Consider the following 12,088-nt stretch of genomic DNA (forward strand, 5'->3'; position numbering starts at 1 on the left):
TTCACTTTCATTGTCTCATTGTAAAACATTAAAAAGTAGTATCATTTGTGCATATAGTATTATGTATTGTATGTAATAGTGGTTTCTTAGTATAATCAGTTTATCTTAATTTTATTTTTTTCTGTATTTTTCTACAACCAACTTGTGAAGTGACTTTTAATATCAATAAATTATTAGTATATTTCAAAACATATAAATTAGCTCTCTTAAAAGTTAATTACTCACTAAATGTTTCTATGTATTCCTCTGTGTGTGTTTCTTACTTCATACCTACTGTGAAAACAATCTTGTTCTTGAGAAATATTCTCAGACACTAAATAAATATATAGATAATTCCTTGATGATTGATAATTGAAAATCTACTAGAAAAATATTTCAAGGGATATTTAGAATCCTTTGAAGTAGTTTTGTCTAATAATTCAATTTATAATCTGACTCCATATAGTAAGTGGTTGCTTATGAGAAGATATTGTCCTGAATCTATTATTCTTTTATAATTTATGTATTCTGTATCTTTAAGTAATTTATGTAGAGAAAATACACTGGGTCTCTCCAATCCACTTATAAACTACTCACTATGAAAACAAAATGCTAAGCACATTGGTGTAAAATGGTCCTAAATTATATCACTAGAAAGTGTTTACATAATAGGTTTTCATTTTGGTTTTCTAAAGAAAGCAGAAACTTACTTTTGACAATTTAAATACTGGAATTCAATGACAGGATAAAATATTATTTCAAGAGAGATACACATGGTTCCAGTAGGCCTTTGTGTAATGATTATTAACCCTAGGTAACCTAAGTACAAATAAGTGTAAAAAGACTTGGTAATTGATCTACGTACATAGGTGTGGTCAGTGACAGAGCAGAACTGAGATGCGTGCTGTTCTGACTTCATAGCCCATTTTTCTTTTTAGATATGATGAGTTTCTCAGCAATTGTATGACATCATCAGTTGTCTATATGAGTACTTCTGTCCTTTGTTAGCTATTATGCAAAATAGTTAACAGACATACTTTTTCAGTATTAGCTTCCAAAATGAGAAAAAACACAAATGTGGATTTAATAAAATTAGAGCAATAATTTTAAATACCCCAAATATATATTTGAAGGGAAAAGTAATACATATCTTGTGGGGAGATAATTTTTTGTATGTAATGAAGATTAAATTGAGGTATTTAGGAATTGGTTGTCGAAGTGTTCAGTTCTATGCCAGTATAAAGGGAAAAAATCAATGATATAGAAAGTAATTTACTGAAGGTGGTAACCCCACTTTGAAAATGTAAAAAATCATTTTTTAATTTGTTATTTAATTAATTTCTACACTGTAGGAGGTCCAGGAGAACCTAATTATCACTTCTCCCTAAAGAATTCTAATTAATTAGGACTTCATTTAATAGACATATTCTTCAAATGAGAATAAAAGTATCTTTTTTCGCCATCGCTAGACTGGAGAACTTGTTTCCTAGGTAAGGATAAAAATTGTATTAAACAAATTCCATAATGAAATAAAATAATCCTTATTCTCTCCTCTATCTCTTATATGAATATACAGTTGGAGAATATGCCCCAGTAATGGGTAGATACATGGAAAGCTTCATGGTAGGGGTGAGGAGGCAGGTAATGGAGAATTCCTGCTGCAAGGACCTTACGTATCAGAATAATGTATGGTTTGTATCCATCCCAGATATTTGCTACAAGCTTGGCAGAAATAACTAGAACTGTACACTTTCAGTGTGTGTTACCAGATCTTCCCCTGAAATATCTGCTTCAGAGGAGAATTGTTTCAAGTGGTGAGCTGAGGGGCCTAAACTAGGAACTGTGCTCAATGTAACCAAATTTGTTGTTAAAAATTTGGTAAATATCAACTGAATTCGCAGAGTAACCTGAAGAAGAAATTTTTAGGTTTTGATTGGTCTTAGAATAAGAAGCTTCAATTTTAGCAGTCATTTGCCTTTTTTATTTAATAAAAAATATAGCAAACACTTGACTGCTTAGTAAGGGACAGGACTATTTAATCTTTACACCAGCTCTAAAAGCTAGGTTTTACTAGGGTCATCTTTTCCTTGATTGGAAATCACAAGTTTTGAGGTTAAATACCTTGTCCGAAGTCTTTAGAGTAATTAAGGTTGATGGAGGTTTTACTATGACCCAAGCCAATTAAATTTAAGAATCATTATTTTCATCATCATGCAATATCATTCTTGAGTTTGTAGTCATATTTGAATACCTTGAGAGTATTCTTACAATACATTATTCAAAATAATAAGGTAGGGTTTCATACATATTCAATTTCATGCTAAAAATCTAAAAGAATAGCATTACAATTTCTCAAAGTCTTGAACTTGGTGTCAGCAGAACATCCCATAAGAGTAAGTGGCTTAAATTATTAACATTTCTGAAGATCATTTCATTAATATATGATACTTAAAATATAGTATGTTTTTTGCCTGCTGTTAGGATTAGGAGCTATAGAGCTCCTTGCCTGTGGATCTGTATTAACTACCATTATTTTTTCTAAAGTGGGAAATTAAGTCTTATTTTAATTTTAATATCCTGTGTTTATCACATGACCATAACATAGCACTAGTAAGAGGGTGTAGAATTAATGTATGCATCCATGAATGAATAAATTATAATTATAGTATTATTAATTATAATTAAATATAAGTAACCAACTTACACAGAAATCTGTCAATTTAAGAAGCATTATGTATATAAATAGATGATCATATTTTAAAATACCATGCAAACATATTTTGCATGCAATTCCAAAATGACTTAAATTACATTTTAACAAGCAATTATGAAACAGAACTTGTATATTGCAATTTTGAAAAAAAATTACACTCAAGGATGCATATAAATATAGTTAGTATTAATACATTACAAGTTGAGTCATAGGATTTTATATTCCCACCTTATGAATTTTATCATATGTCTTACTTATTATACTACAGACCTGGCATAATTATTCATTGTGCCCAAATTTACTCTCTAAAGTATTAAAGAAACCTTTAAAGAGTAGTTTATCCCAATGCTGCTTAATCTATTATGGAGAATAGAAAATAAAGGAAAACTTCCAAATTAATTTTATGATGAAACCATAAAATTCTTTAAGAAAATTGTCAAGAACTACACCAAAAAGAAAGCCATATACCAGGCTCATTTATGAATATAAACTTAGAAATATTAAATGAAAAATACCAAACAGAATTCAATAGCATATTGAAAAAGTAAAAAAAAAAAAACATGACTAAATATAGTTTCAACTATCCCAGAAATCCAAGCATTTCAATAGAAGCAACTGTTTCAATATAGTCAATCATAATAATATAAGGAGAATCACATAATAATTTATAATATTTTATAAATTATAAAAAATGAAAAAAATGCCCATTTGTGGTAAAGAGCACTAAATAAAATAATAATTGATAGAACGATATGCATTCATCCAAAGATCTTTATCTATTTAATGGAAAAACATAAAAACCTTTTCTGCTACTGTCAAATATATAAGGCGTTACATTTTCACTACTATTTAAAATAATGTAAGAAACATTAGTCAATGCAGTTGGAGAAGAGAAAAAACAGAATTTGAGAGAAAGAAATTAAACATTAAAGATGATGTCACAGCCTAAATAAGCCAATGAAAAACTACCATGAAAACCAGGAAAACTTACTAAAGTAATAACAATGAAATGCACATAAAACCAATAGTTTACATATAGGCAAAGAAAGCCTATCAAAAAAGATAAAAATATAGAGAAAACCTCCATTTACAATAAAAAAAACAACAATTTACAAGGATGACTGGAAGTAAAATTAAAAGAAATCAATTTAAAGTAGATGTTAGCATCTATAAAACTTTTTGCATCAAAAGAAAGTAGATTTGAAAAAAATGAAAAATTCTCTTTGAATAGGAGTGATCAATATAATAAGTATTACATTTTTATAGGTTAATTTATAAATTTATTACAACTCCAAATAAAGTGCTGTCATTTTCCACTTTTTAATACTTATTAAAATCAATTACAAAGTTTATTTTGAACAACAAATATGCCAAAAGAAGAGCAATGAGGGGGAATTACTTCTTTAAGACATCAAATGTACTATTAGGCCTCTATAATGTAAATAATTTGGAATTGTCACACATACAAAATACATCTCAAAAAATAGAATAGAAAATCCAGGGAAAAACAAGATTGCTATATACAAGAGTTCATATATATACAACTGTTTATATAATTTAAAGTGACACCACAGTGGTTTCTGCTCTAACATATAAAGACCCTGGAAGTCATAGCTTCCACCCTCATTACAAGAAAAAAAAAATCTCTGAAAAACTGAAAAGCAGCAACTCTTCTTAGATCTATCAGAGAATTGAGGTCACAAGGCAAACTGTCTCAGAAAACGGGGGGGAAAGGCAAGTACAGAGAATCATGATTTATCAGGAGAGAAGCCACTGAAGACAGTGACTGGTAGAAACCCCAAACAGTAGATGATGAACTGCTGTAGACTGAGTGTGGAACAGACTGAAAGTTAAATTCCTATAGGCCCAGTATAAGGGCAGCCCCCACAGTTTCATTAGTTTTACCTTCAGGAATACCACCAGGTTCACACTGCAAAAATTGGAAAAACATCCCCTTTCCACAGCCCTTACTCCCCAGTAGTTCAGGCAGGGAAAGGGGAAAAGTAACCACTTTGAAAATGTTCAAGGGAGAGAAATTATTTTGAAATCACCATATCCAACTACACATAGAACACTTAAAAAAGTAAGCAATAAGAAAATAAACAACCCACATGAAATGCAGGAAATATCTGAACAGATAGACCACCAAAGAAGATATATAGATGGCAAGTGAGCTTAGGAAATGATGGTCAACATCATTTGTAATTAAGAAGCTGCACATCAGGACTGCCAGTTCCAAGTCCTGCATGTTAGGGGCTTGAAAGCCTGCCTTAATAACAAGTAAAAAGCTGAACAATGTGAAAAATCAACTCTTCTTAGATATGTCAGAGAAGTGAGGTCACAGGGCAAATTGCTTCTCTAAAAGTTGGAGAGGCAGACAGGTAGATAGAGAGAACTGCAGCTTTCCAGAGCAAAAATAAGGGAGCAGAGGTCTCTATGGGATTCAATACTAGGGCAGGAAAATCTGAATTGAAAAATTGCTGGACGATCAGTAATAACAAGTTTGTGAGTTTAAAACTCCATGGGGGAACCCCACACTTTAGTTAGTTTTATTTCCTGGAGCTCTTCCAGTTTCCCAAGGTGAATACTGGAGAAATATTCCCTTTGGTTTCCTACAAGAGTGGGGGAAAGTAACCACTTTGAAATATGCCAGAGCATTCCATTCTTCTTAAAAAGACCTACCCTCAAAAGGAACTATTTCACCACAGCCTATTGGGGTTTAGTCAGAGACTCACTGATCTAGGGCAAGGAAAATACCCAAATCCAGTCTCCTCTAGCCTTCTAACGGTGGTGGAAATACCCAACTCCAATCCCCTCCACCCATACTATCCCACCTAAGATGGGGGTGGGAGGATTGACAGGTACTTGTGAAATTCACAGGTTCACAAAAAGACTAGTACCTAATCATAGGACTACAGAATGCTTCCCCTGCCCCTACACCTCACCACCGCATCACTAAAAGACTAATTACTAGAGTTCCCTTTACCGAGCACATCATGTCCAACTTTCAACAAAGTGTTGCAAGACATAATAAAAGACAAGAACAAAGTTTGAAGATAAACAAGACTGAAAACCAGACTCAGATATAGCAGGGATTTTGGAATTATCAGACTGCGAATTTAAAACAACTTTGATTAAAACATTAAAGGCTCTAATAGAAAACAAAAATAGACAATATGCAAGAACATAAGGATAATCTAAACAAGGAGATGGAAAGCATCAGAAAGAAATTGCTAGAGATCAAAAACACTAAACAGAAATAAAAAATGTCTTTGATGCACTTACTAGTAGAATGGATACAGCTGGAGAAAGAATCTCTGAGCTTGAAGATATGTCAATAGAAACTTCCAAAACTGAAAACAAAGAGAACAGAGACTGAAAAAAATGGAACAGAATATCTAAGAAATGTGGGGTAAAAACAAAAACTGCAACATAGCATATAACGTAACATACATATATGGGGATATCAGGCAGGAAAGAAAGAGAGAAAGGAACAGAAGCAGTATTTGAAGCAATAATGATGGAGAATTTCCCTAGATTAATACCAAACCACCAAACCAGACACCAAACCACAGATGCACAAAGCTCAAGAACAGCAGGCAGGAAAAATGCCAAGACAAAACAAAACAACAACAACAACAACAAAATTATACCTAAGTATCTCATATCTGCAGAATATCAAAGATAAAGAAATAATCTTGAGAGGAACTGCAAATTAAACTACAATTTGTTACTGCTACACCCTTATTAAAATCCAAATAACACTGAAAATACCAAATTCTAGCAAGAATGTAAAGGAACAGGAACTTTCATTCATTGCTGGCAAGAATGTTAAATGGAGCAGCCACTTTGCAAGACCTTTTTATAGTTTGTTACAAAGCTAAACACAGTCTTGCCATATGATCTAGCTAAGCTCCTCGGTATTTACTGCAATGAATTGAAAACTAATATTCACACAAAAATCTTCGTGTGACTATTGACAGTAGTTTTATACATAGTTGCCAGAATGCAAGCAGTCAATAAGTCCCTAAATTGATGAATGGATAAACTAAATATCATGTTTATATCCATACAATGGAATATTATTCAGTAATAAAAAGAAATGAACTATCAAGCCATGAAAATACACAGAGGTATCTTGCATGTATGTTGCTAAGTGAAAGAAGCCAGTCTAAAAGGGCTACTTACTGTATGATTTTAACTATGTAATATTCATGAAAAGGCAGGACTATAAGGATGATAAAAATATCAGTGATTTCCAGGGTTTGCGCAAGTAGAAGGAGAGATAAGTGAAGCACAAAGAAATTTGGAATGGTGAAACTATTCTATATTTAGAGAAATCAGAAATGTAGCTTGTGGTTGCTTCTGGGGAAAAAATTGCCCTAAGAGGTACATAGAGAAATGTTTTTAGCTAATACTAAGGTGGTAAACATATTGCAATATATAAATATATTGAATCAACATATTGTACACCTTAAACTTACATGATTTTATATGTCAATTATATCTAAATTAAAAACAAATAAAACAAACAAAAAAGCACTTAAAACCATCGAATGTACCATTTAAAATAAAAAGAAATTCTCTGGGGTAAAGGAAATCTTATACATCTCAACTGATAGATAAATAGATCTAAAGATTATATATATGTAAAAACTCATCCAATATTCACATAAGATCTGTGAAATTCACTAAATGCAAATTATATTTCCAATTTTAAAAACTGAGAAAGAAAAAGAAAAAAAAAAGAGAGACTTGAGGGTTATATCATCCAATTATATACACAGATATTACTTAGCTTTGTCTTCAAACTGTTAAAAAAGAAATTAAAAATGGATTTATAATACAATCTATATCATGTGAACAATGGAACCAACCTAAATGTCCATCAACAGATGAATGGATAAAGAAGATGTGACACATATATACAATGGAATATTACTCAGCCATAAAAAGAAATGAAATTGAGTTATTTGTAGTGAGGTGGACGGACCTAGAGTCTGTCATACAGAGTGAAGTAAGTCAGAAAGAGAAAAAAAATACCATATGCTAACACATATATATGGAATCTAAAAACAAAAAAAAAAGGTTCTGATGAACCTAAGGGCAGGACAGGAATAAAGAGGCAGACGTAGAGAATGGACTTGAGGACACGGGGAGGGGGAAGGGTAAGCTGGGATGAAATGAGAGAGCAGCATTGACATATATACAGTTCCAAATGTAAAATAGATAGCTAGTGGGAAGCAGCTGCATAGCACAGGGAGATCAGCTTGGTGCTTTGTGACCACTTAGAGGTGTTGGATAGGGAAAGTGGGAGGGAGACGCAAGAGGGAGGGGATATGCGGATATATGTATACATATAGCTGATTCACTTTGTTATACAGCAGAAACTAACACAACATTGTAAAGCAATTACGCTCCAATAAATATGTTAAAAAATAAAATAAAATAAAGCCCTCCCAAGTTTCTACAGTTATCAATTCGTGTTGGATCTTGAATGCAGACACCTAACTACAAAGGTAGTTCAACTTCAAATTTTCAAAAGAATAAAGTGTATTATTTGCATTGTGGCCCATTATATTTTAACTGCATTCCTTCAATTCTCCAGTAACTAGACCCTTGCTTTATTACTTAACAGCTAAACAATAATAAATGTTTTATTGGAATATTTAATATCTTGGTTTTAATCCTTGCATGGCAATCTACTTCTTTATGTGGTTCAATTAATCTTCATTTAACGTGTGCCTATCTGGCTTTTTCCTCAATAGTCTTTCACTTTAGCGTTCTAATTTCTCAATCTTAAACCAAATTGGGATTCCATACATCAACAGGTCCATGACTCTTTTTTCATATTTGAATTTTTTTTTTTTTTTTTTTTTTTTTTTTTTGCGGTACGCGGGCCTCTCACTGTTGTGGCCTCTTCTGTTGTGGAGCACAAGCTCCGGACGTGCAGGCTCAGCGGCCATGGCTCACGGGCCTAGCCACTCCACAGCATGTGGAATCTTCCTGGAACGTGGCACGAACCCGCGTCCCCTGCATCGGCAGGTGGATTCTCAACCACTGCACCACCAGGGAAGCCCATATTTGAATTTGTACCAGTTATTAGACTCTGTTGTTCCCACTTAGTACTTTTCTGTGAGATCTATTGTGGAATCTATAAATCTGTGATTGAGACAAGTGGGTGCTTAATAAAAACTTATTAATAATATATACACAGGGGTGGGCGGGGTCAGGCGGTTTGAATGAGATGAAGATGGAACCGGAGCTGGTTATGGGCAGCGGACGTAGTCCAGCCGAGAGCCGAAGGTGGCAGTGAATGTGTACTCAACGTCGGTCACCAGTGATAACCTCAGTCGACATGACATGCTAGCCTGGATCAATGAGTTGATTGAACGTCTGTGTTCAGGGGCTGCCTATTGTCAGTTTATGGACATGCTGTTCCCTGTCTCCATTGCCTTGAAGAAAGTGAAATTCCATGCTAAGCTAGAACAAGAATACATCCAGAACTTCAAAATACTACAAGCAGGTTTTAAGAGGATGGGTGTTGACAAAATAATTCCTGTGGACAAACTAGTAAAAGGAAGGTTTCAGGACAATTTTGAATTCGTTCAGTGGTTCAAGACGTTTTTTGACGCAAACTATCATGGGAAAAACTATGACCCTGTAGCTGCCAGACAAGGTCAAGGAACTGCGGTGGCCTCCTCCCTTTTTGCTCCGGCTCTGAACAAACTGAAGAAACCTCTCAGCTCTAGCAGTGCAGCTCCACAGAGGCCCACTGCAACACACAGAACTACTGCAACCCCTAAGGCTGGCCCGGGCATGGTGCGGGAGAATCCTGGTGTGGGGAACGGGGGTGACGAAGCAGCCGAATTGATGCAGCAGGTCAACGTATTGAAACTTGCCGTCGAAGACTTGGAGAAAGAGAGAGGTTTCTCCTTTGGAAAACTAAGGAACATTGAATTGGTTTACCAGGAGAACGAAGGGGAGAATAACCCTGTATTGCAGAGGATTGTGGATATTCTGTATGCCACAGACGAAGGCTTCGTGATACCTGATGAAGGGGGCCCGCAGGAGGAACAAGAAGAGTATTGACAGCCTGGACCAGCTGAGCATCATCAGAATTCTTCACTCCAAATCATGTGCTTAACTGTAAAATATTCCCTTTTATTATTCTTAGAGGACTCACTGGTTTCTTTTTATAAGCAAAAAGTACCTCTTCTTTTTTTTTTTTTTTTTTTTTTTTTTTTTTTTTTTTTTTTTTTTGCGGTACGCGGGCCTCTCACTGTTGTGGCCTCTCCCGTTGCGGAGCACAGGCTCCGGACGCGCAGGCTCAGCGGCCATGACTCACGGGCCCAGCCGCTCCGCAGCATGTGGGATCTTCCCAGACCAGGTCACGAACCCGTGTCCCCTGCATCGGCAGGCGGACTCTCAACCACTGCCCCACCAGGGAAGCCCAGTACCTCTTCTTAAAGTGCACTTTGCAGAAGTTTCACTTCTTCTCCAATAAGTTTGAGTTATGGAGTTTTACCTTGTAGCAGAGCGGTATTAACATCTAGTTGGATCACCCAGGGAGCAAAGAGGCTGACCATAGGGCTCACTGTGTAGATGCTGGTAGCAGTGATGGCTGGAGAGTGTGGAGACCTCAGTAGAGAAATGTAAAGACTGATTTGAATTTTAAACTAATGTGAAATCTTGACAGAGAACGCTTTAATAAATAAATGCCTTAAGAGTATTTAAAAGATGCTTCCATATTTCAAAATGTAAAATGTAACATGACAGGAGCTTCTGTGTGTTTGATTGTGTCTGGGAAGGAAGGGCCAGAACCTGAAACCTTTGGGACTTGCTGTTCCCAGCCCTCATGGGGCTGCCTGATCCTCACAGGCCCAGACCTTGGCCCAAAAGGAAAATTGGAAAAGTTGCTTTGTAAAGCCAGTTGGTGTCCTTGACCAGTTGCATCCCTGATAAGAAGCAAGAGGCATTGTTGCCTGGATGAATAGAGGGTGTGTTTCAGCCTTGAGATGTTTTGAGTCGAAGAGCTTGATTTTCATAGAACATTCCTCTGGTGATTTTTCCAGTTATCCCTGATATTTCTATGTACTGTGTTTTGTTGTTGTTTGAAATGTGGTGTGTCCAGTTTTTAAATCTAACAACTACTTTTGGGGACTTGCCCACATCTCTGGGGTTTGAATGGGGGTGGTGTCCCATTTTACTGTCTTTTAAGTTTACATTTAACATGTTTCTCTTCTCTGCTCCCCTTGCCCACTGGGGACTCCTCTTTGGCTCCTTAAAGTTTGCTGCTTAGACTGGAAGTTCAGCAGGCAGGTGACAATGCTGCAAGTTATTTCTGGACCTCTGGAAAAGGGAGTGATCAGTGAAGGAAGGCCACTGCTACCTTGGGATCTGCAAGGCTGGGTGTTTTCAGTACCTGCTGTTCACAGCCCTCCACTGTTATAGGAATACTTTGCCAGCACACTCATCTCTTTGGAGATAAAAATGTTAGTGTGTTACTAAATGTTAATTTTCTTTTGCAGAACATACAGTACCATGTCTGAATTAATTATTAATATTTAAAATATTTCATTCCTTAACTCCCTCATTTGCTTTGCCCACAGCCTATTCAGTTCCTTTTTTCAGCAGAATTTTGCAATATGTGTGTTACCCACTACTGAGATTGTTCTGCCCCTAATGTATTTGTATTGATTTGTTTCTGGCGGTAGCTTGTCCTAAATGTGTGTAGCAAGCAGATATTTTATGATAAAATTCATTGTGTAGTGCATGCTCTGTGTGGAATTCAGAGGAAAACCCAGATTCAGTGATGAACAATGCCAAAAAATGCAAGTAACTAGCCATTGTTCAAATAACAGTGGTGCTATTTCTCTTTTGTAGCCTTTTAGACTTTTGTTGCCCTAAAATTCCATTTTATTGGGAACCCATTTTCCACCTGGTCTATCTTGACAAGGTTTTTTGCTACTTTAAACAGTTTCTAAATAAAATTCTGTATTTAAAATAATAATAATATATACACAAATACTACTGTTAATATCTCAACAGATGTTGTTTTCATCCACCATTTTATTTTGAGAAAAACCAAGAAACCATCATTTTAATTGAAATACTAATATAAATGCAAGCCACATATCTTCTGGGAGATAAAAATACAACCGCTTTGCTTTAATTAGATATGGCAAAAGACCTTTAGTATGAAGTACCTATATTTAGAAGGTTAATTATCAATTTACAAAATGACCTTGAAGAAGATGTGCGTGCCTCAAGACTACAGACAGATGGACTTTTATGGATTTTAAAGAGCAGCTTAATTGTGCTAATAAAATCTAATATGAAGCAAAATGGGTTAGGTGAAATTCTTTAGTATCACTAATTATGCATATGTTAGAG

General features: G+C 35.1%; 1 protein-coding gene across 1 annotated transcript in view; it reads left to right on the forward strand.

Annotated features, from left to right (window-relative positions):
- Positions 1–9,907, forward strand: part of LOC132486717 (microtubule-associated protein RP/EB family member 1-like) — a 79,674-nt gene extending 69,767 nt beyond the window's left edge. The window contains exon 2 of the mRNA XM_060094306.1: positions 8,981–9,907. Within this exon, the coding sequence (XP_059950289.1) occupies positions 8,981–9,784 (804 nt within the window). The 3' untranslated portion in view covers positions 9,785–9,907. The remainder of the gene's footprint in view (positions 1–8,980) is intronic.
- The last annotated feature ends 2,181 nt before the right edge of the window (positions 9,908–12,088 follow it).

This window comes from Mesoplodon densirostris, chromosome 3 (genome assembly GCF_025265405.1).
Source record: "Mesoplodon densirostris isolate mMesDen1 chromosome 3, mMesDen1 primary haplotype, whole genome shotgun sequence".
NCBI lineage: Eukaryota > Metazoa > Chordata > Mammalia > Artiodactyla > Ziphiidae > Mesoplodon > Mesoplodon densirostris.